This window comes from Onychostoma macrolepis, chromosome 18 (genome assembly GCF_012432095.1).
Source record: "Onychostoma macrolepis isolate SWU-2019 chromosome 18, ASM1243209v1, whole genome shotgun sequence".
Taxonomy (NCBI): domain Eukaryota; kingdom Metazoa; phylum Chordata; class Actinopteri; order Cypriniformes; family Cyprinidae; genus Onychostoma; species Onychostoma macrolepis.
In genome coordinates, this window is record NC_081172.1 from 1,104,497 (window position 1) to 1,129,605 (window position 25,109).

Consider the following 25,109-nt stretch of genomic DNA (forward strand, 5'->3'; position numbering starts at 1 on the left):
TACCGCGTTCTGAACAACTCATTATAAATAAATACTGTCCAGCATAAAGCACAGTTTCAGTAACAGTCTCAGGTGCGCACAGCAGCAGAGTAGTTTCGTTTTGTGTGAAAATAGGGCGGAAAAGCTGGGAGGTTTTAAAAGAATTATACAAATGAATATATGAATTAATTATATGAATGTACCTCTGAAGGCTCTGACTGTCTTCAGAAACGATTCGATGGCATTTTGTTTTCATCTTCGCTCCATGTAATACCTAAAGAAGTAGTGTTCTTAATCGCAATACTGCTTTGTCCACCAAGTTTACGAGAAACAGCTGTAATTCTGCTGCTCCATCAGCGCCACCTGCTGTCAGAGAGTGGATTTACAGAGACTTACATTCACATTCAGTCTGTGTGCAGCTTCTGTCTGGCCAAAAACGGACTGAATTTGCATGCCCTGCTGTAAATATTGAGCGGTTGATGAAAAACAAGCTTATGTGGATTCTACACATTTAAGCAATTCAGATAAGTTATCTAGAATTATTAATGGAGCAGATAAAATACATATAATCATTTATTAATCAATTATCATTTTGACTTAACCCTTTTCTTTGTTTAAAGGCTGAAATGTGAGGTTTACCTTTATATGAAACTTTTTCAAAGCTTTATTTGAACATTTACATTAGATATTTGAACATGCTATTAAACTGTTCTCAGTCAAGTTGTCATTTAAAATCCGAACATCATTATTGTTTTAGTGATCATGCAAACAAAAAGTAATTTTATTTGTTGATTTTTAAATATAAAACTTGAAGTGATTTGTGTGTCGGTACTATCTGAACATTTCATTACATTTTAACAATACCGTGATAATTTAGGTCACCGTGATAAGAAATTTTCATGTCGTTACATCCCTATTTCTCTGTGGATTTGGATTCTTGGAATAAATATATCTGTTATTAGATTATCTTCATCTTCATCGTCTTCCTTGTTGGACGCGTGACACATACTAGGCTGGCTGTGCTTGGTTAGGTTTCTCAAACAATCCAGCTTTCCCTTCCTCTGCATCTGTCCGCCATTGTTCTGAATGCAGATTCTAAAGAAATGTTTTTAGAAGTGCAACTGTTTGACTCGCAGCAGGTGATTTGAAATATTGAGGCACTATTCTTGTGTAAAGCTGCTGTTTTCGGAGCCACATGTGCTGTAGAAATAGACAGAGTTGAGTAAAACTTGACATTATGAAATAGTGTTTCAACTTGATGCAACATCGCTTGTTCTAGCAATGGTTCTGGAAACTGCAGACGTGTTGAAACCCAGTACTTCTGCTGATGCTCATAATGCAGTTCGTGCATTTGCATGATATCATTTATTGCTGATACTACATATAACTGATTGTTAATGTTCAACTTGTAACAGGTGAGTTACCGCAGAACGTTTCGCCCTCATGTCATGTCCAAACCCATGTAACTTTATCTTATGTAGAACACAAATGGAGACGTTTAGCAGAATGTTCAAGCTGCTCCGTTCCATACAATGACTGTTAAGCTCCAAAAATGACCAAAAAGCACTATAAAAGTATTTTAACAGCTTTTGCACGTATGATGCATTGCACGAGAAGATTGCATTAAAATCTTGTATTATAAATAGCCTGCTATAAATACCTCTTTTTGGGTTCCTGGAAAGTCTTACAGTATTTAGAAGGTTCAAATGGTCATTTTCGGTTGAACTACGATATTTTCAGACAGTGTCTGACAAGAAGTGTCTAAATCCTGCACATGTTCAACACAAGCAGGTTTCTTTAATGTTGTGTTTAGCTCAGTGGTTTGCTGATGAGGAAATTGCAGAGGAACCAGACCTTTCCGTATGCTGATGTCTAAAGATTGTCTCCATATATAGATCTGTACAGACTCATGTTGATCCGTATTTAAAAGGCTTCTCTAGATCATTTGGTGAACTATTGTAATAGGATTTAAACATGATGGTTGACTAGTTGAATAGTAATTAAAAACAAAGGTTGTTGATGAGAATTTGTATTTATTTTTCTGTTTACATCACGTTTTGAAAGCACTGTACTCAGGTCTGTGCTGACTTCTGTGTCCGCACGCTAAAAGCCTCTTGAAGAGGTCATGAAGAACAAGTGCTGCGTAAGCGAATTAATTCATCAAATTCAAAGCATCAGTGCAGCACTTGAATAGCTTGCTGTATTATGCATATTCATTTTTTGCATAATTTGTTTAGTGCATTTGAAGTTTATAGCTATTTGCTTATTTGCTGTATATTTGGGGTCAGATTACCATGATACTGAAATACCAAAAAAGCACTGATGGGTGCGGAAAGTTTTGCGGGTGATTTACTGACAACGCTCAAATTAAAAAACACAGATAGTGTATAATGGCGGAAAACGACCCCCTTGTGTCCGTGGCTTTCAATCACAAATTTTTTTCTGTGTCTTTAGTAAATTCTGAGAGTAGTTTTTTAAAGGCCAAAAGAGGGTTTGTGCTGGTATAAGATGTTAGTAAATCTGGCTCTTAGTGTTTATTATATTTGTTGAATATCAGTCAGTTATGCTTAAAAAGTTAGTCGCTTTGAAAAAGTGTTGTTTGGCACATCCGTGTCAGCGGAGTACAATACAGTATTGTTATGATTATTATTAGTTTTAAAAACAGGAACTTGGCTGTTCATTCCGGTCTTAAATAGGTGTGTTTATAAGGGCACGCCTGTGAGATAGTTAGGGTCATGTCAGTGATGCAGATAGTACAGACACCTGAAATGAAAATCCTTTCTTTTTATTACATTGTCTGATTTCTATATTCCGTCTTTCAGGTAATATGCTGTACTTTACCAAGCCTGATGAGGGGTTATTCAGGATAAACAACAACAAACATGACAACATTTGGTCTCAGCCAAGTCAAGCGGGTGAGAAATTAGATTTAAAAAAAAATAACCACATGTTTCACTGCTAAAGTGGTTCATTGCCACCGTGAGAATTTCACTTTTTCGCAGAAATGAGTTCGTGTCATTATCAGAACGATACTGTTTTGATTCTAAACAGCGCTGTTTTTTTATTTTAGAGCAAACATACCTGAAGCTGATCGCTGGTAAAGGACAACACAAAGACAAAGTTTATTCCTTCTTCGCAGAGAAACACAAAAGTAAAGACGATGAATCTGAGCGGTGGATTCCACGAGTCTCTCAGAGCTGCACGGTGAGCAGAATCACACCAGAAAACATCAAGCCAATTTCTCAGTGTTTTACTGCAGCACACAACGTTTTAAACACATAAAGCTTTACATTTTGTTAATACGATTGCAATTAGTGGTGCGCCCTGACCTTGCCTAATCTGATAATGATACTCCACCCAAAAATGAAAAACGGTCATCATTTACTTCCAAACCTTTCTTTTCTTTACATTATTTATATTCATTATATTACTGTTTACTTCAGATATACAGTGGGGCAAAAAAATATTTAGTCAGCCACCAATTGTGCAAGTTCTCCCACTTAAAAAGATGAGAGAGGCCTGTGATTTTCATCATAGGTATACCTCAACTATGAGAGACAAAATGAGAAAAAAAATCCAGAAAATCGCATTGTAGGATTTTTAAAGAATTTATTTGCAAATTATGGTGGAAAATAAGTATTTGGTCAATAACAAAATTTCATCTCAATACTTTGTTATATACCCTTTGTTGGCAATGACAGAGGTCAAACGTTTTCTGTAAGTCTTCACAAGGTTTTCACGCACTGTTGCTGGTATTTTGGCCCATTCCTCCATGCAGATCTCCCATTTCGAGCATTGCCTCTAATTCCGTCTGAACCACCTTTTTCTTGTGCTCAGGTAACCGATACGGCCGACTGCGTACTACTACGCCTGGCTCGGTCTCGATATGATGCTGAATGAGATCTGTTCGACCAGGTAGGGGCGAGAACACATCAGCAAATTCTGCTTGCAACCTGGCCACGTCAGTGAGCTGGGAGGGCGAGAGATGATCTCCTCCCGGGGCCAGAGCGAGAGATTGCGTTTTGAGGCTCACTTCTGGCCCGAGATCATCCTCTCCACTCACCACCGTCACCAGCATCACTGACTCCGCCTCGCTCCATTTTTTTAGGAGGTTGAGGTGATAGATTTGATGTGCCCCACTCCTATCTGTTCGTACCAAATCATAATCGAGATCTCCCACTTGCCGTGTGACCTCGAACGGTCCTTGCCACTGCAAGTAATTTGGAACTCGGTTGGGAGTAATACAAGCACTTTATCTCCTGTGAAAATTTCCAAATTGGTTCCCCTGTTATATAGCCGGCTTTGTCTGTCCTGGGCCTGCAACAAATTCTCCCTAGATAGCCGCCCCAGCATGTGGAGTTTTGTTCTCAGGTCCAGTACATACTGAATTTCATTTTACTTTGAGAAGGCCCGTCCTCCCAAGTTTCTCTCAGGACATCAAGAACCCCTCGGGCTGACGTCCATAAAGAAGCTTGAAGGGGGAAAACCCCGTGGAGGCTTGCGGGACCTCCCGCACAGCGAACAAGAGGGGTTCCAACCACTTGTCCCAATTTTTGGCGCCTTCGTGAACGAACTTCCGAATCATGGTTTTAATGTGCGATTAAATCGTTCCACCAGTCCGTCCGTTTGTGGGTGATAGACGCTGGTGCGAATCGATTTAATGCCCAACAATTCATATAGTTCGCGTAACGTACGTGACATAAACGCCGTGCCTTGATCAGTGAGGATCTCTTCGGGATCCCCACTGGAGATTGTTAAACAGCGCGTCCGCAACACTCTTGGCAGAAATGCTGCGGGCGGCACTGCCTCAGGATATCGGGTTGCATAGTCCACCAGGACTAATGCAAAGCGATGTCCTCTCGCTGATCGCTCTAATGGCCCGATGAGGTCCATCCCAATTCTTTCGAAGGGGACCTGCATTAATGGTAGCGGGCGCAAAGGCGCTTTTGGGGAGGCCGGTGGATTCACCAGCTGACATTCGCGACAAGACGCGCACCACCTGCGTACATTCTCGTGAATGCCCGGCCAAAAAAAACGGGCCATGAGACGATTTAATGCCTGGAAAAGCATTTCCCGACGGCTTTTTGGCACTAACAACTGTGTTGTATCTTCCTTTGTCTGAGCGTCTTGAGTCACTCGATACAACCGATCTTTCACAATTGAAAAATAGGGATAGGAGAGCGGTCGAGCCGGCTGGAGAGGTTGACCGTCGATATAACGGACCTGTTCAAAAGCATGTTTTAATGACTCATCCGGAGTCTGTTCCAGAGGAAAATCATCGCGTTCCGAGAGGATCAGCCTCTCGATTCCACTCTGTTCCTCTGCTTCAGAACTCAGTGGTCCCGGTTCCACCTCTCCCACCTGTACAAGCGCGCCCCTTCCCTGTTTTCCTCTTCCCCAAGAGACATCCGCACAAAAACATCCCAATAATTCACTAAAAGCAGGCCAATTAGTTCCCAGAATCAGCGGATGTCGGAGGTGCGGGTTAACTGCGACCTCCACTCTATGCTTTTGTCCCCTAAATTGGATCACAGCGGACATTAAAGGATATCTCACCACATCCCCGTGCACACACCGTACCGGAACCATGCGGCTTGTATCCAATGCCTCAGGCCGAATCAGGCTTTGATGGATAAACAAAGCCTGGTAGGTACCCCCCTTAATACTCACAGGTATTTGGTACCTGCCAGCCTGATCGGGGGCAGCCTGCGGTGCATCCGGGACCCGGATCATTGTTCCCACCTCCATCACCGGACACTTGTCAATAAAATGCCCCGGGTCCCCGCAACGCCAACAGGCCGGCCCAGACCTCCCCGCCGCCCTAGTGGCAGGAAGTGGGTTAAGTGAGTGGCGTGGGGAGAGCGGGGATACGGAGCCCGTATCGGTCCCAGCGGAGGTCAGCCCCGCCCCCCTGGGCGGGATTCTTGGACCAGCGGTATAATCCTGGCCAGTCCCACCCAGTCCTCGGGGTGGGACCCGAGGAAGATCTGGAGGACGGGACCTAGGAAGGGGAACAGGTCGAGCGGCAGAGGGAGAGAGAGAGGGAGAAAGCAAAGGTGACGAGAGAGAGACAGCTGGAAGGGGTTCGCCGACCCCGGGGCACGCTACCATCTGATCCTCCGCCAGCTGGATGGCTGAGTCCAGCGACGTCGGTCGGTGGCACTGGACCCACTCCGCAGTCTTCCTTGGCAGGCGAGTGACAAATTGCTCCAGTACCACCCGGTTGATGATGTGGTCGACGTCGCTTCCCTCAGCCAGCAGCCATTTGCGGCACGAGTCCCGGAGCTGTTGTGCCATCACAAAGGGCCGGCCGCTCTCGCCCAGGACCAGCGAATGGAACCGCTGGCGATGTTGCTCTGGGCTTCGGCCGACCCGTTTGGAGGATGGCTCTCTTCAGATCATCGAAGACCAGGAGGTTCGGCACGGGCAGTTGTTGCGCAGCCACCTGCGCCTCCCCAGATAAGAGGGGTATCAGATGCACCGGCCACTGTTCACGAGGCCACCCCCCCGCTTCCGCGGTCTTCTCAAAGAGATCTAAAAAAGCTTCGGGGTCATCCTGAGCCCCCATCTTGTTCAGTGGCAGGTGGGGGGGTGGGGTTGCCCGTGCGGTGGTTTCTGCCCGAACCTCCCGGTTCATCCAGCTCCGGAACGTCTCGCGGTCCTCCTGCTGCGCCCGAAAAATGGCCTGGAAGCGGTGCTCCTGGTCAGTCCGCATGTCCAGCAGCGCCTGGTGTTGTTCTTGGTGGAGGACCGCAAGAGATGAGATGACGTCCGCAAACGGCGTGCTTGTGGGAGTCTGCATGATGGCAGCGTCCCTCCTGCTTCCTTCCCAGGTTTCGGCACCAGTGTAACAAAGTCAAATGTAGGAAGGAAGAGGACGAGGTCGGCTAGGCTGACACTGGGGTTTTATTTAGTTTTTCAAACAACAGAAAGTCGCGCTCTCAGCGCTCAACATAATCATGCATACGCAAAGAAACAGTCCTGCTCTCCTGAGCAAACGTCACACTCGCACAATCCCCAGATCGCAGCCTCCAGTCCGCAGTAGGTCTCTCTCTGCTCTCTGACATTCCCAGGTGTCTTTTATACGGTCTCCCCACGCCACTTACTGGAATAAGACACAGGTGTTTGTCATTTGCACTTGACCCACTTACTCACCGCTCGTCTCCCAGCTCTCTCTCCCGCTGCAGACCTCGCTGAGCCACGCCCCCCTCGCCACAACGACAAGTTGAGTTTTTACCAAAAAGTTCTATTTTGGTTTCATCTGACCATTTGATCATCCAAATGCTCTCTAGCAAACTTCAGACGGGCCGGACATGTACTGGCTTAAGCAGGGGGACACGTCTGGCGCTGCAGGATTTGAGTCCCTGGCGGCGCAGTGTGTTACTGATGGTAGCCTTTGTTACTTTGGTCCCAGCTCTCTGCAGGTCATTCACTAGGTCCCCCGTGTGGTTCTGGGATTTTTGCTCCCAGTTCTTGTGATCATTTTGACCCCACGGGGTGAGATCTTGCGTGGAGCCCCAGATCGAGGGAGATTATCAGTGGTCTTGTATGGCTTCCATTCTCTAATAATTGCTCCCACAGTTGATTTCTTCACACCAAGCTGCTTACCTATTGCAGATTCAGTCTTCCCAGCCTGGTGCAGGTCTACAATTTTGTTTCTGGTGTCCTTTGACAGCTCTTTGGTCTTGGCCATGGTGGAGTTTGGAGTTGGACTGTTTGAGGTTGTGGACAGGTGTCTTTTATACTGATAACGAGTTCAAACAGATGCCATTAATACAGGTAACGAGTGGAGGACAGAGGAGCCTCTTAAAGAAGAAGTTACAGGTCTGTGAGAGCCAGAAATCTTGCTTGTTTGTAGGTGACCAAATACTTATTTTATCGAGGAATTAATTCTTTAAAAATCCTACAATGTGATTTTATTTTTTTTTATTGCTCATTTTGTCTCTCATAGTTGAGGTATACCTATGATGAAAATTACAGGCCTCTCTCATCTTTTTAAGTGGGAGAACTTGCACAATTGGTGGCTGACTAAATACTTTTTTGCCCCACTGTATATAAAATAACAAAAAAATTAAATAAAGCAGAAATGATACTACATGCAAGGCTGAGAGTATATTTTGGAACTGAAGCACTGTGTAGATATCACTTCTCCTTTTGAGCCCATTTATCGACATCATCTGATATATCTGTCAGTAAATGCAGTCGGATGTTCTTGTGTTTTGCATGTCTGTCTCTAAACAAAATAAGTGGCCAGTGTTTCCCACAGGATTTTGTGGCGGGCAGGTGACGTCACATTAATTTGCATATTTATGACATTGCGTCAAGTTTGCGTTCAGACGAGTTTTGGCACTTCCGATCTGTTCTACTCCATGAACTCTCACATACTGTAATACAACTGAATGCCCGATAAAGCTGTTCACATTATATTTTCTGTTGTCATACATAAAACAAGTATAAATAGTGAATAAACATGACCCATTAATACATGCTAACCAGGAATCACTCTCACTATACTCCTTAAATCCTGATTTATAATCACGACATCGTCTGATAAAATCAACATACATCTAACTTACACTAAAAAGCGACTATATGCGGTAGTTTTGGCTATATTAGCCTACTGTTTTGTCTCATTCAGCGCACTGCCTGCGTCTGAGTAAGAAACTGTGAGCATATTAACAGACGAGTTATGTTCATATTTAATGTGAAGGTGCTTGGAAACACTGTTTTGTAAATGATTTATAGACAATTTTGCTGCGTTACGGCCAACTGGATGGGTGAATTGGGCGGCCCGCCTGGTGAAGTCAATGTGTGAGAAACACCTATGGCTGAATTTACTCTGAACTCTTTCACCTCCTTAAATGTGTGTGTTATTTTAGTAGATGTGAGATGCACCTGCTTGTTTAATAAAGATGTTTTCTCAGTAACTCACAGACACATTTGTGCTAAAGGGAGCATTTCTATAATTATAAGCTCAGCTGCTGATGACATGCTGATGAAAAGCTCTGAAAAGATGCATTTGACAGATTTTCTAGTAAATATCTGATTATAAAAATATTGATTCTTACAAGATGACGTATCGATAAAGTGGCTGTTTGTTGTTATAATAGTCATTTAACCCCCTCATTTCAGTCCAAATCTGTATAACTTTCTTACGTGGAAGAATAGATGTTTAGCAGAATCCTCATGCTGATTTTTTATATACATCGAAGGCACACAGGAGCTTTCAGGCTCCAAAAAGCACCATAAAAGTAGTCCATATGACTCTCACCCTATGCACTGAATACATGCAGAATTAAACACAACTAAATCTATTTCAGAACGACAGAGGCGGATCTAAGAGTCTGCTTCAGAGCAGCTGGACGTCCGTTATTTACACCCGTCTGTTCTGTGGGAGAGGAAATGAATTCACTCAGATGATAGATGTGGCCACATTGGACACAGACGGCGACACCAAAATTTATGCGCTTTTCAGAAACTATTGGTAAGACACAAACTTCATCTCATGCTTTATATTTTAGGTGCTCAGTATGTGTGACTTTAACAGTGTTGGGAGTAACGCATTACAAATAATGCAAGTTACGTAATCAGATTACTTTAAGTAACTAGTAAAGTAATGCATTACTTTTTAATTTAGAAGAGTTACTTTTTCAAATACGTAACGCCAGTTACATTGTTTCTCATGTATTGACTGACAGCTCTTGTGTTGCCATGTTGAGAGAAATCGGAAATAAGTGCAGAGCGTTGTGTAGTAGTTCTAGACTAAATATGAACAAACATTTACTCAAATCAACTGCACAAAAACAGATTCAGTATTCCTCAAAATCAGTAAAAACAGTGAAATGCAAACTCAGAATATTATGCAAACCTGCAATAATTAAATATCGTCTAATCCCATTTTATTAATCAATGTCTTTGCTGCTGACCTTCAATGATCCAATTCAACCATACTAAGCAAAAATGACCTCGGATAAACATAACGTTTGTGTTTCATCTTGCATTCTATTCTTAATTCATTTCAGGCTTAATTCTATTAATTTCAGGCTTAATCATTCCACTTTTGGTGTGAAAGGCCTTTTACATTTGCCAAAAATACTACTTTTTATATCAAAAACAAACAAGCAAGTTCAGGCCAGATGAGAGTAACCCAAAAGTAACATAAGGCATGAGTAATAATGCATTACTCAATTAGTTACTTTTTTAGGGAGTAACGCAATATTGGATTGCATTACTTTTAAGAGTAACTTTCCCCAACACTGGCCTCTATACTTGATTCAAATGTCTGTAAATATCAACGAAACTCCAATATGTATCTGTTTAAAATGCTCAGTCTGTTGAATTTGCCGTCACATCGGTGTAAAAAGCAAACATGACTGTTTGCGAGTCACATGATGCTATGCTACAGTCTGTCGTGTTAAAAGGTCCAGAAAACATCCGTCATTTGACACAGTTCCAGAAACACTGATGAAATAAAGAGAGAATGTGCAGCTGTTGTGTTTGCATGTGTCTCAAGTGGAAAGCTTTGTCTCTGTTTACAGGAACATGAGTGCTGTGTGCGTTTATAACATGACTGAAATCAGCAGAATCTTCACTTCATCTGAATTCAACTCCGACAAGGTTCCTGCCAATCACCGGCCTGGAACGGTAAAAATGATATATATATAGTATATAGAAAATCTCAACTGAGTTGTTTCATCCAGCTTTTCATATAAAGTTATACAAGTATACTCGCATATGGCGTATAGCAAAGCATAGCAAAACGCAACTGCCTGATTTTTTTTATCATTGCAAAATGTAAACCATCTGTGTCCCTGCAGCACAAAAGCAGTCATAAGCAGCACAGGTATATTTGTAGCAATAGCCAACAATACACTGTATGGGTCAAAATTATCCATTTTTCTTTTATGCCAAAAATCATTAGGATATTAAGTAAAGATCATGTTCCATGAAGATATTTTTTAAATTTCCTACTGTAAATATATCAAAACTTAATTATTGATTAGTAATATGCATTGCTAAGAACTTCATTTGGACAACTTTAAAGGTGATTTTCTCAATATTTCGATTTTTTTGCACCCTCAGATTCCAGATTTTCAGATAGTTGTATCTCAGCCAAATATTGTCCGATCATAACAAACCATACATCAATGGAAATATTATTTATTCAGCTTTCAGATCATTTGAAACAATTGACACTTAAGACTGGTTTTGTGCTCCAGGGTCACATATTATCATCCAGCTCTAATTATCCTCAGTAAATGTGACTATAAAGTAGGGCTGCACGATTATGACAAAAATCATAATTGTCGATTATTCCCTTGAAATTGTAATTACGATTATTATTTACGATCATCACAATTTACATTGAATGATGCTTATACCATTGTTTGAAGCAACCGCATGCCATAATTTTAGATAAAGTATTAAGTACTTCTAAAGTATTAAGCCTCAAATGTGAACTATACTGTATATTGGATTGGTTTCTTCTTTAAATAAAAAAGAAAAAATATGCATGGTATTATAATGCTATACTAAAATTAAAATAATGCAAAAACCCTTAAGATAACTTATAGAAAGAAAAGAAAACATCTTAAGCACACAGAATAACTTAAGTGGATTCTGAACGATTACGTATTTGTGGCATTCGTAATTGTAATTACGATTAGAAATTCGATTAATTGTGCAACCCTACTATAAAGGCATTAAGATAATCGCAGATGTGCTTTCAGTTACGTCATTATAGAGCTCAAAAGTGTCTGCCTTTCCTCAGCTGCAGAGTATTTCTCATTGGCACATCACTAAATGATTCATTCTAGAGTTTTGAGCCAAAACAAACAACTCCAGATGAATCACATTACAACATCTGATTCACAGACAATTCAATATTGTAATAAAAACACAAAGGTGTGCACCGATGGGTGTGGAAATTTCTGCGGGTGATTCACTAACAACGCACATATTAAAGAACACAGATGCAACATCTCATTTACATATCGACCAACGCAATATACCAAGCGCAGCACAAATTAGCGTAGTCGCGAATAAAGAAATAAAGAAGCCACAGTACGTTGAAAAGAACCGGAGGCCAAAAAATGAAGGTTTGCTAGAAGTTTTGATAGAGCTGGTATTGCGTGACTCCTAGATGAGGGTGCCAAGTTGTCTTTTATTTCCTAAAGCAAATTAAATATATGGGTTCTTTCCAAATAAATTAATAAGTGAAGAAAAATCCTCTCCTTTCTACCACGCGCGCTCTGTTCACTGCAACAACAATTGCAGTCATTTCAAGCACAAAATAGTTTAAGACATGCTTTTTTGGGCGTTAAATAATGGCGCAAATGCCAGTAATTTGACGAGCGCAAACGTTAGTAAATCTCGTTGCATGATTCATTTGAATACTCTCCTCCCATAAATTTTGCCTCTGAAAGGGAAACTCCTACAAATGCATATTCAATGAGGTCAGGTGCAAAAATAACTGTGTCCACGCCTTTTCAGCGCTAATTCGTCACTGTGCGTCTTTAGTAAAACCTGACAGTGCTATTTTAACGCCAAAAGACGGTTTGCACCGGCGCAAGCTGTTAGTAAAACTGGCCCTAATGCTTTTAATGCACGAGTGCTACCTAAACAGCGTCTGATAGTTAAAAAAAAAAGCACTCTCAGTTCTCTATGGAGATTCTGAATGACATGTTTATATAACTGCTGAGCTCTGTAGTCCGAACAACAGTAATGATTATCTTTCCCATACATTCTAACAAACTACTCGTTCCTTTAGTGTGTGGAGGACAGTACTCGTCTAAGCAGTGAAGTGCTGGGGTTTATGAAGGAGCGTCCAGAGATGAAGGATTGGGTGATGCCAGAGAACGGCCCCCTGCTGTTCAGACACCGCCATTACACTCATATACAGGTGGACCGGGTACAAGACCACACCGTCCTGCTTCTGTCTCTAGGTACGTGAATCTGCTGTGAACTGTGAGTGATTCAGTTTCATTTAGGATTCTGCTTAATATGGACTTAATATGAAACCGCAATAGTGAAAGGAAGTAAATTTTGCTGAATCGCAACATATAATCATTGCAGTTAATAGTGTTCACCATCTGTTTGATTACTTATAATTTGTAACTAACTGCATGATTTTTTACTGTACATTTCTGCCATATTCCCCACTAATAACCTACTCCTAAATATAATGTAGAAACTTACAATTGTCTGTAAAGCTGCTTCGCAACAGTGTGTATCGTGAAAAGCACTATACAAATAAACTTGAATTGAACTGAAGTGAACTGTTAAGCTGCCGTAGCCAAAGAACGCAAAACTCACTAAGCAACAATAATGGCATAATGGATAATTTAATCATTTGACAGAATTAAAATGATATACAGATACAATTACAATGCCACATACCATAAAACATAACATTTATTTACTATGGCAATCCAGCTATTCTCCCGTAGAAGACAGTAAAGCGGTTACAGTACAACGTCACGAAGAAGTAGTTAGTAGCGCATGCAAAATAAAACATCAGAACGCCATTGCCGTTCCATTAGTCCCTATTGATTCTTTGTTGAATGATCCTATAAACATTAATTATATTATATAGTTTCTGTTGCTTTGAAACCATGTGTATTGTGGGAAGCGCTATATAAATAAATTTGACTCGACTTGAACACTACAGCAGATGGACTGCCAATATTGTCATTATAGACGGCATCCACAGAATTTATAGCTTGTTAAATAATGCGGCAAGATACAATTATCAATCATATAAAATCAATTAAACATTTAAAAAATTAGGAAATTACATAAACGGCATACTAAAGATGCTAAACAGGCCTTTTACTGTTAAAACCATTAACCATTACATGCCATCTTTATCAGCCAATCCTTTTTAATGTGAATGTACAGCAATTTCCGAAATGTTCCTATGAACAAAGATTTTCTTTAATGCATCCCTCTTTACAAATCATCTTAAGTTCAAATGCAATGTGAAAAATACACACACACACATTCAGAAAATCATTATGTATAATGAATGCATTTCTATGAAAATGATCACAAAGCAGTTAACAGTAGGTAATGTTGGTCAATTGCGCATATGTGTCGATTATTATGAAGTGCTTCTCGTCAAACATCCTGTTTCACTTATAACAGAAGTTAAATGGGATGTAAACGCAGTTTCATGTTGATTTAAACCAGTTAAATTCTCCTATCAGTTTCACATTTAGATGACTAACTGCTGCAGGAAATGTACATGTAAGGACAAGGAGAAATTGGAGTGAATCATTGATAAAGTCAGACGACGGAGGCTGAATGAATGATAACTATGAGGAGTGTAGCATGAGTTGCACAATCTAATAGTTTCAAACCCTAGTGAGCCAAGTAGATATCATTGTTAGGCATCAGACGTTAAGGCTGTTCCAAACACTATATAGCGCAATCATGCTACCTAATATATCTCAGTCGTAATTGTAATTTTTTGTAACGTGCTCAGTGAAAATGACGTAATTAACGAATGATTATTTCACCCAAAAGCAACATGTAATGTAAAACTTCATGTGAATAAACTGTGTTAGTCATGTACTTTAAGTAGATCGCTTTGTGTGATGTATGTGGGACGGTTAGCATGAGGTAGTTCCCTATGCAGACAGATTAGTTAATGTCCTGTTCTAATGTTTTCTCACAGAAAGTGGAGGGGTTCATAAAGTGCTGGAAGAGCCTGTTTTTGTGATTGCGGAGTATCTGCCGTTTCCACGAGGGACGCACATCACCAGCATGCTGCTGGACGCTTCGGAGGTACGACGCAGCAAAATAACACCCAGCTCCTCACTTCCAAACCAAAGCAGGAATGTCAGAAGCACTAGGGCCCTATGACTTGCTTGATATCTTGATATCATATACACACAGCAAAAACTTAAACGTCTTCATGCAACCCATCAAAATAAAAGTGTGGTTCAACTTGAAGAAATTGTGACAGAAATATATTACTATACTACTTCTAATACTAATAATATCAAAACGTTATTTTTAGAGGAATAAAACCACCGTTTTTAATGATTTAACTTTAAAAGGTAAAGATTTTGTTTTATTTTCATTTGATTAAAGGATAAATTAAATTAATGTTATAAGTTAACCTTCATTTGATTACCAGAATTGCTGAAAAAAATAAAATAAAATCATAGGCCTCTATTATTGTAAAGGAAAATAAATAAATAATTTTTATGAATTTAGTTGATGCTTTCTGATTGTAAAAATGTCATTAAACCATTAAAATGGAAAAAACTGAATTTGGTTAAAAATAAAAAAATAAAATGGAATTTGAGAAAAAATAAATATTTTTTTAAACTTTTAGTAAATTGTAGTTAAATTGTATACATTTCATGGTTGCAATTAAATAAACAGTAAAAAAAGAAATTGAAATGGAACATGGGAAAAAAATCAAATGGATTTCATAGTGTCCTAAAGTACCTAAAATCAATAATAAAACTTTAAAAAGTAATCATGCCCATCTTAAACGGCAGAGCATGCCGCTAGCAACACCAAGGTCATAGGTTCAGTTCCCAGGGAACGCATGATCTGATGAAATGTTTGATCTGATGTTTTGAATGCAATGCAAGTCGCTTTGAATAAAAGCTTCTGCCAGATGCAAAAATATAGATGTTATTCAGTGTGTCAGTGATCATAACTGTATTAACAATGAGCGCAGAGCACAGGATATTTCACGGGGCAATCTACAGTTATAGTTTTAATTTACTTTCAATTTCTCTGAATGTAGATATATGAAGAGCTTCAGTTGTGTCTTTTGTTTTTATTAGGCTAGTTTCTTTATTTTGTTCTTTGAAATCTATGATTGAGCTTCAATTTTTAAGCATATAAATCATGTTAACAGCTCATTACCCTGTGTTTAATTTCTCAGAGGCGTCTGTATGTGAGTTCCAGTAATGAGGTCGTTCAGATTGATCTACAGAGGTGTCATGTGTATGGAGATGAGTGCATCGGATGCATATTATCTCGGGACCCCTACTGCGGTTGGGACCGTTTGCACTGCACCTCTAGAGCAAAGTAAGACCTCAATGCACACACATCTGCTTCCTTCCTGATAACACAAGTATTTTAGGTAAAAGCTCAAAGCCACTGTCACTGAAGCTCATCGGAGTTCTTTAATAGACTGAGAGAGTTGTGCAGTGATGCTGGAGTGTTATGGGTGATTGTAAAGTGGTTTCATGCTGGTTTGGGTCTCTGTGATCTGCAGAATGAGCTGCACACTAAAGTTTCATAGGTAGTGTTTGAGGTTTGTTCAGATCATTTTAAGCACTAGCAATAGTGATGCTTGACTTGTAGATTGCACTTACAATCATTCTGAAACCTCATAACCACTGAACACTGACACTTTGCATCGCTTTACCTGTTCAACCACATGAACCCCTTTTTGTAGATTTCCACTCATTTCCTTATTTTCTACCACTGAAACATTAACATAAATTCCCCACCCACACAGCTTAAAACTGACACCACATGATTTACTTACCAAAAAAAAAAACCCATTTATGAATATGACAAGCCTCATCTCAGTAATGTGTCCACTTTTCCACAGAAACCCAGTCCAGGATATCAGAAACTGTGGTAAGTATGGTTTTTGTTATTGGGTGTGTGTTTGGTGGTTGTCACACTAGCCATGTTCACTGTAGTCTCAATCTGAATGAAGGCAGGCTGTATCGCACCACGGTTCCATTGCAAGTAAACTCAGAGCGCCTTCTACAGATAGTTTCAGGTTTAGTGCTGTCAAGCATTTGTTTATGCAATGCACACCAACCATCTTCCCGTCCTTGTAATGAGAAGTGCTTAACAAAAGGGAAGCTTCAAGGGCTTCCTGCTGTTTTTGATCAAAATAAATAATCAATGGTTTAATGTTTAAAAATGAAAACAAGCATAAGTATTAGCATTGTAATTTTACAGTTATAATGTAAAATATTATTTTATAATGAAGTATTACAATTTCTTGTTATACTTTTTAGTAATCAATATTAATAATAAATTATTATTATTATTATTTTAAAAGGGGTCATATGACGTTGCTAAAAAGAACATTATTTTGTGTATTTGGTGTAATGCAATATGTTTATGTGGTTTAAGGTTCAAAAAACACATTATTTTCCACATACTGTACATTATTGTTGCTCCTCTAAGCCCTGCCTTTCTGAAACGCGTCGATTTTTACAAAGCTCATCGTTCTGAGAAGCGAGGCGTGCTCTGATTGGCCAGCTATCCGTGCGTTGTGATTTGCCGAATACCTCAAGCGCGACAACGAGACAACGAGACCAAAACAATAAAACCCATTACAAACGAGGCATTTGTTGCATTCAGTGGGGACATAATTACTGATTATAATTAGGGATGCATCGATCCTATACTCAGGATCGGTATCGGCTCCGATACGGTAATTTTCTGCAATGACAGATTATTAATATTCTTTCTTGTTCTGTCCTATCTATCATATGTTACTGCCTTCATTACTGTGCTATAGATTTAAAAGAAATGTATTTTAATTTTATAGTATATGTTTATATATAAATGTATTTGCTTGTTTTTTCATGAATGTATTTTACAACAATACAAAGAGCAATGTGTACCATTTTACCAGATTTAGTCCTACACTTATTCAATTTTATTTGTAAATAAAAATGTTTCACTAGGTTTTATAAAATTATTGTGCATCCATGATTTTTCTTTTGCTGCTAAATTATCCACTAACCTAGTTTATAATAGTATTTTTGTCATAGATTATGATCATGATTTTTTCATTTGTTATTTTTCATTACAATGAAGTTATCTAGATTGTGTTTAACACACAAAAGAGTTACGATCAGGTCAACACACAGAATAATAATAATAATAATTTTTATTTATATAGTGCCTTTCTAGCATTCAAGGTCACTTTACAAATCAGGCTTAAGGAACAGAGACAATAGACATCAATACACAAAAAAAAATAAAAACTAAAATAAAATAAAATAGAAATTCTACATCGATTTAAAAAAAAAAAACTGCGCTGGCAGTGGTGGTTCTACATTGAATTACTCTCCGGGCGTGACCCCTCTGAGCGCCCCACCTCCATCCGAGAAAAAAAAAAAAAGTAGTTTTTTTTGCTAAAAATTTTGCACAAACATGTTTTACTATAACAATATAAGTGTAAGACAAGCTTATATTTCTCAATTGCACAAATCCTTCAACATGAAAAACACAATTCTGCACAAAACAGTATAAGTTATCAGAACTTAAATAAATATACTCTATATACATTTGGCACTCGACAATCAACAGATTTCCCATCCCCCAACACTGTCACTCACGACCAGAAAAAATTTTTGAAAAAATGCCGCCCTGGGCGACTGCCCGGTTCGCCCATGCCTAAAACCGCCACTGTGCGCTGGTATCGGATTGGATCGGTATTGGCAGATACTCAAAATTTTCGGGATCGGATCAGTTCTGAAAAAATGGTATCGTTGCATCCCTAATTATAATGACTTATACTGTCTTTTTACGCATCGCGCCGCATAAACATTACCATGTCTGCATTTGTGATCAGAGAAACGACAACAAGCGCTACTCTACACAGCTCAAAACCTGCGTTTGAATCGTCAGTGGCAAATTCTTTAAATAAGAAAACATACTTACATGCTGTGAGTTAGAAGCACCAAACTGTCCTTGCGACGTTGGAATTGCCCCACGTTATAGAAACAGTCTTTGAGCAGCTGGCAGGCTAGTCTCTCTCAGATTCAGGAAATAGTCCTCCGTAAAATGCGCTGCACACACTTGAATATTTGGGTTGAACTGTTCTGGAACAGTTTTCTAGTTTCTACACTGATTTCTAGTTGTGTCCTCTTTTGGAAGCCCAAACAAAGTAGTTTTTGCTTTCACAACGAAACACAGCATCTCCATGACAAGGTGCCGGCGGCAGCAACAACACTACAGCGAGAATAAAAATCACACCCTCTTTCTTTGCGTATACATTTGGGCGCTATTTTGCAAATCTCCCCACACCATGATGTAGACATGTGGGGGTGTGTTTGAATGAGCCGTTTTAGGGGGGCGTGGTCGAATCTTAAATTTATAAAGAATATATCTTTGGTTTTGAGACTTTAGTCTTTGCAACTTTATTGCAAGGGATCTTATCTATGCATGAACAGCTTGTAACACTCCAAAGAAAAGGAAAACTTGAAATTGCATCATATGACTCCTTTTTTAATTTATATATATTTTTAATTATTATTATTATTATTTTTATAGCCACATTGATATATAATCACATTGTGACCAAATTGTGCAGCCCTAAAAAGAGGCACAACAAACTTGCATTTTTAATGACATTTTAAAATCACAATTTTTATTAAAAAAAAAAAGAAAATTGCAATTAGATCTTTTCCCACATCGTACAGCCTTAGTGTGAAAGGCCACCATGTCTTCTACTCACTTTGAATAAGGTTTTGCTTTTTTAGTATATACTACTTTCCTACATAGGCAGCTGTGTTTTTAGGGAGCATCCTATCTGAAATTAGACTGATTTGAGACGCTCTACACTGGCTGCAACTTTGATTTTGCTGCACACAAAACACTCAAATCACTATTGATTCATTATTGAGTCTAAAATTAGCATGTGGCCATGCTACCAACACCGTCTTGAGCCAAATAATCCATTTTAATTCAACTATTTCTCTTTAAACTTAGGTACTGAATGAACTACAGTATATTTATAATCAACTAGCTTAATTTGCTATCTAGGTTGTTGCTCTGCAAAGAACTGAGTCTAGATTGACAGCTCAAGTGATTTCTGAAACAAAATGTTTTCAGTTAAACCAATTTATGTCAATTTAATAAATGCATCACATTACCGTCTGCTCTGGTAGCGCGATTTATTGTAATGCTTTTTTCTTCGGTTGGTCAGAACAAAAGTGGCAGACTTTGAATTGTTCAGATGACAATATCTAGTGAAAAATCTTATTTGGTTCATACATTTCAAGACGTAGGCTAGAATCTGTGATTTCTAAGTACACTATCCGCACCGGTGTGGTGACTGAGAGCCACAAATACTCCTCAAAACATTAGATTAATCCGCGATGGAGCCATGTCGACGCTCAACCCATGTAAAGAAAATAATTCAGCAAATAATTGAAATTGCAGGTTTCAAACAGAGATGGCGACAAAGAGCCAACACTTACGGACTGCAGCTTTAGTTAGTATTAATAATAATAATAATTGTTAGATTTTGATTTTGCTATAATAATAATTATAATAATAGTAGTGCTGTCAAATGATTAATTGCGATTAATTGCATCCAAAATAAAAAAAATTGTTTACATAATACATGTGTGTATACTGTGTATGTTTATGTATATATAAATACACTCACACGCATGTATACATTTAAGAAAAATGTTATTTATATATTAAATATATTTGTATATAAAATAAATTATATAAATATAAACATGTAAATACATGTAAATATTTTCAAAAGATATACTGTGTGTGTGTGTCTTTATGTATACAAAATAAATATACACAGTACACACATATTGTGCAAACAAAAACTTTTTTATTTTGGATGCGATTAATCACGATTAATTGTTTGACAGTACTAAATAATAGCCATATTGATATATAATCAACATTTTGACCAATTTATGCAGCCCTAAAAACGAGCACAACAAGCCTGGATTTTTAAAAAATGCCATTGAAAAAAAAAACAACAACAAAAAATGCAGTCACATTTCAGATTATTCCCAAATCATGCAGCCCTAGTGTGAAAACCCATTATGTCTTTTACTCACTTTAAATAAAAGGTTTCACTTTTTGAGCATTTAGTATTTTCCTACATAGGCAGCTGTTTTCTTAGGGAACGTCCTAACTGATGATTTGAGAAAATTTTACAGATTTACTCATTTATGTCAAAAATTAACAAATGCATCACATGACCATCCGTTCCACAGAGCCTGAAGCTGCACTGTCTAAGACTGGAATCAGTGACAAGCCACCAGTGGATCACATCTCTCCATCCTCTAAACACTTCCTTCTCTGTCCGGTGACGTCACGCCACGCCACATACCACTGGTACCACGGTAAAACACGTGAGGAGTGTGTTCACTCTGATCAGGGCTGTTTGTACCTCATTGACAGCATGAACGAAACTCATGAAGGGGAATACATATGCGTGTCTTCAGAGGAAGGCTTTCAGAGGACGGTCACGCAATACAAGCTCAGCATGAGTCGATCAGATGCGCTGCGTCTCACTCCTGCGCTGTTACTGCTGCTCACAGCCCTGCTGCTGACCTTTTGAAAGTATTGCCTTGAAGTTCCCAGGTTTAAAAAAAAATACACTTCCATAATGCACTTAAAGTGCTCTATTTTTGTGCACTAATTTTGTACTTAATATACTAAAAAAGATTTTTTAGTACTTCTTAAGTGTACTCATCTGTGCTATTTTGGGACACCATGAATATGAACTCAAATGCACTTACTATCTTTGTATTTAAAAAATATATTTAGCTACCACTTGTAGTACACTTGAGTGTACTAGTGAATGAAAGAAGTACTAAAGAATAATTTTTAGTATATTAAGTACAAAATTAGTGCACGAAAATAGAGCACTTTAAGTATATTATGGACGTGCACTTGTTTTTCACTTGAGTAGTACACTTGAACCCATCTTTCATACTCTAGTATACTCAAGTGTACTACAAGTGGTGACTAAATACATTTTTTAAATACAGAGACAGTATGTTAAAAGCGTGTTTTAGTTCATATTCATGGTGTCCCAAAATAGCACACAAAAGTTCATCTTAAGAAGTACTAAAGAATAATTTTTTGTATATTTTAAGTACAAAATTAGTGTGCTTTCAGTACATTATGGAAGTGTACTTTTTTTTTTAACCTGGGTTATCATCAACACCCTATTTAATAATATTACCAATTATTGGCAGTTAATAATCAGTTACTGATTATTATTGACATATATAATTAGTTAAAAGCTGAAAATTGGTGTTGCGAGTGGTTTGATGTTTAATGATGGTTTCAGATGTTTTCAGAGTTTTTTCTATAATAACTTGCACTGATGAATCATTCATAGATTGGGAACATGAATTTTGTGAGTAAATGTGACCCTGGAGCACAAAACCAGTCATAAGGGTCAGTTTTATGAAATGGATTTTAATACATCATCTGAAAGCTGAATAAATAACCTTTCCATAGATGTATGGTTTGTTAGGATCGGACAATATTTGGAATCTGGATTATTTAATATTGTAATTAAGCAATAATTAAAATCTGGAATCTGAGGGTGCAAAAAAATCTAAATATTGAGAAAATTGTCTTTAAAGTTGTCCAAATTAAGTCATTGGCAATGCATATTACTAATCAAAAAATTAAGTTTTGATATATATATATATGGTAGGAAATTTACAAAATATCTTAATATCCTAATGATTTTTGGCATAAAAGAAAAATGTATAATTTTGACCCATACAGTGTATTGTTGACTATTGCTACAAATATCCCCGTGCTACTTATGACTGCTTTTGTGCTGCAGGGTCACATATATGATAAATACCCCTGATGTTTACTGTAAATGTGCAATATAGAGCTTCCCATAAAAGTCAGTTAGTCAGCAGTCATAAGAGTATAAAAACACGAGGTCGATGTGGGAGAGAATCAGTTTGGATCATTTTCAGAATGTGAAGAGATTATAGAATGTGTTTATTGTTATTTTCATGATCAGCAGTGTTTTTGTCATGTGATCAGTCAAACATTTGGACACACACTCAATTTATGTTCCTCGTGATCTCAAACAACCTCAGTCTAAACAGTTTAGCAGACAAAAATAAATCAGTAAAAAGAGGCTCTTCATTTGTATAACGTTTTGATCACCGCATTATTCCCAGACTTATATTTGTGTCATTTTAGAGATTATGGCCCGGTTTCATAGACAGGGTTTAGCCTAAACCAGTATTAGGCCATAGTTCAATTAAGACATTTAAGTCATTTTGACAAATGTGCCGTATATAAAAACGTCACTGGTGTGCATCTTGAGACAAAACAAAGGCACTGATATGTTTTAAGATCAGTCAGTACAAGTTTCTTTCAGTTGAAACGGCTCAGATTTACATTTTAGTCTAGGACTAGTCTTAAGCCTTGTATGATTCTAACATGAGGAAATGAATGAACTGACCTGTCTAAATGTTTGACTGCTATCGTATGTAATGAATGTAATGAATATTTCCATGTGTAGTCTTGTGTGATTGTTATTTCCTAAGGACTTGTGTTAAATTTAATAATTTATAATTTAGGAATTTGAAATGTAGGTAGAAACTGGTAGAACATTTAATTTGATCAGGATCATTTCAAAATGTGCAGCGGTGACGATTGTTTCATTTCTTTACATTAGACAACGAAATATCAAATCCGGTGTCATTTATTGCAAAGAAAGATTGTGAGACACTGTGTTTTCTGAACATGTTCTACTAATATTTCACAATCCGTGTCACAACACTTAGTTTTTGAGATTCTTTGATTGTGAAGCGTGTTGCTAAAGGAATCTTTCTTTACAATCAGTGACACTTCATGTAGTATTTTACAACGTCTAATGTCTTTCAGCCATTTTTAACCCTTGTTCTGCTGAAAATCCTTGTGTTTCTGGTCAAAAATGGCTTCCCTTTTGAAAATGGTTTGTATTATACTATATTATCACCAAATTTTGGATTTAGTCTTTTTATCAACTAGTTTTCTTTCAATCGGCTGCACAGGTTTTGATTTCTGATTAATTGTAGGCCTCATTGATCTGAGCTCGTGCACCACAGTTTTTGAGTGAAAACAAAAACATTATTTGTGCACAAATTTATAAATTATAAAATATAAGATTTTTGAGTTTTCTCAGCTTTTTGTTGTATAAACTTAATCATGTTGAGGAAACTCAAAAATCAGTTGAAGCTGGTTGTCTTAAACTTTTTAACTTTGCTGTAATAGCGCTGTAAAAAAATCTAAAGTTGAGCAAACTTAAGTTTAAGGCAACCAGCTTCAGCAGATTTTTGAGTTTTCTCAAATTCTTGTTTTAAGTTTATGAAACAAAAATTTGAGAAAAATTTGGCCAATGTTGACTCTGATATTATTGAGGCCTAAGATCAATCAGTTTCAGAATGAAATACAAAACCTATGCTAATTACAAAAAGAAAAGAAAAAAGGGAAAATATTGCTAAAAAGACTAATGAGAAATAACAATGAGAAATTGATGTGCAATTTTTTGTAGTCATTTTTGACTGAGAAAACCACAAATGTCAGGAGGTGGAAATGTAAGGATTCTATATATCTATATCTCTATCTATATCTATCTATCTATCGAGAGAGAGAGAGAGAGAGAGAGAGAGAGAGAGAGAGAGAGAAATGGGGAAGTGGTTAAACCCTGTGTGAGCAAAGTCAGTATGTTTTATTTAAATACAATAACATTAACCAGCATTTCTGGGGAAAAGAAAGTCCTCTCGGGGTCAAAATGAGCAGAACAGCATGAGGATGATCAGTCTTGTGAGCAGCATGATTTATTCAGTGTTGTTTCACAATCAATGAATTGTTTCAGAGTTGTGTTCACTATAAACTGTGACGCTCCATAAGTGCAAACATCATACAGTAATTCACAGTTTATGATGATGTTTGTTGTATGATGACTGTGTGTATGAAGTGATGTGAGTCATATTTATATCAGCAAAATGCATGAGTGATCGATATGAATGTGTAATGAGGTGATGGGTAAAGCCGGTCTTAACCACAGTCACTAACAGTCACCACTTTTTTTCTTCTCTTTTTTACTTTTGGAGTTATATTTTTGTATTTATTGCACTGTGAACTTAAAATCTGTGAAAGTTCCAATCTCAAGAGAAAAAATGATTTTGCAATAAATAAGTGTGCTTAAGCATCTTCAAGAAGAGGAAGTGAGGGGCGAACACACCCACAGAGGATCTGGCACCCCACCTCTCACCTCTGGAAAGGTCAGGGAACTGGAACCAATGTCATGATCAATTCGTCATTAATTCCTCTCAAGTGTTGGTGGAATTGCCATTTCACACCCTGATTTTTCTAATTAAAGACTTTCAAAAATG

At 38.1% G+C, this 25,109-nt stretch overlaps 1 protein-coding gene across 2 annotated transcripts in view; it reads left to right on the forward strand.

Annotated features, from left to right (window-relative positions):
* Positions 1 to 25,109, forward strand: part of LOC131524805 (semaphorin-7A) — a 29,325-nt gene extending 4,216 nt beyond the window's left edge. For both annotated transcript variants that reach the window (XM_058752142.1, XM_058752143.1), the window contains exons 6-14: positions 2,802 to 2,894; positions 3,050 to 3,183; positions 9,300 to 9,463; positions 10,518 to 10,623; positions 12,749 to 12,923; positions 14,657 to 14,766; positions 15,887 to 16,032; positions 16,565 to 16,593; positions 20,958 to 25,109. In XM_058752142.1, coding sequence (XP_058608125.1) covers positions 2,802 to 2,894; positions 3,050 to 3,183; positions 9,300 to 9,463; positions 10,518 to 10,623; positions 12,749 to 12,923; positions 14,657 to 14,766; positions 15,887 to 16,032; positions 16,565 to 16,593; positions 20,958 to 21,304 — 1,304 coding nt within the window. In that variant the 3' untranslated portion in view covers positions 21,305 to 25,109. The remainder of the gene's footprint in view (positions 1 to 2,801; positions 2,895 to 3,049; positions 3,184 to 9,299; positions 9,464 to 10,517; positions 10,624 to 12,748; positions 12,924 to 14,656; positions 14,767 to 15,886; positions 16,033 to 16,564; positions 16,594 to 20,957) is intronic.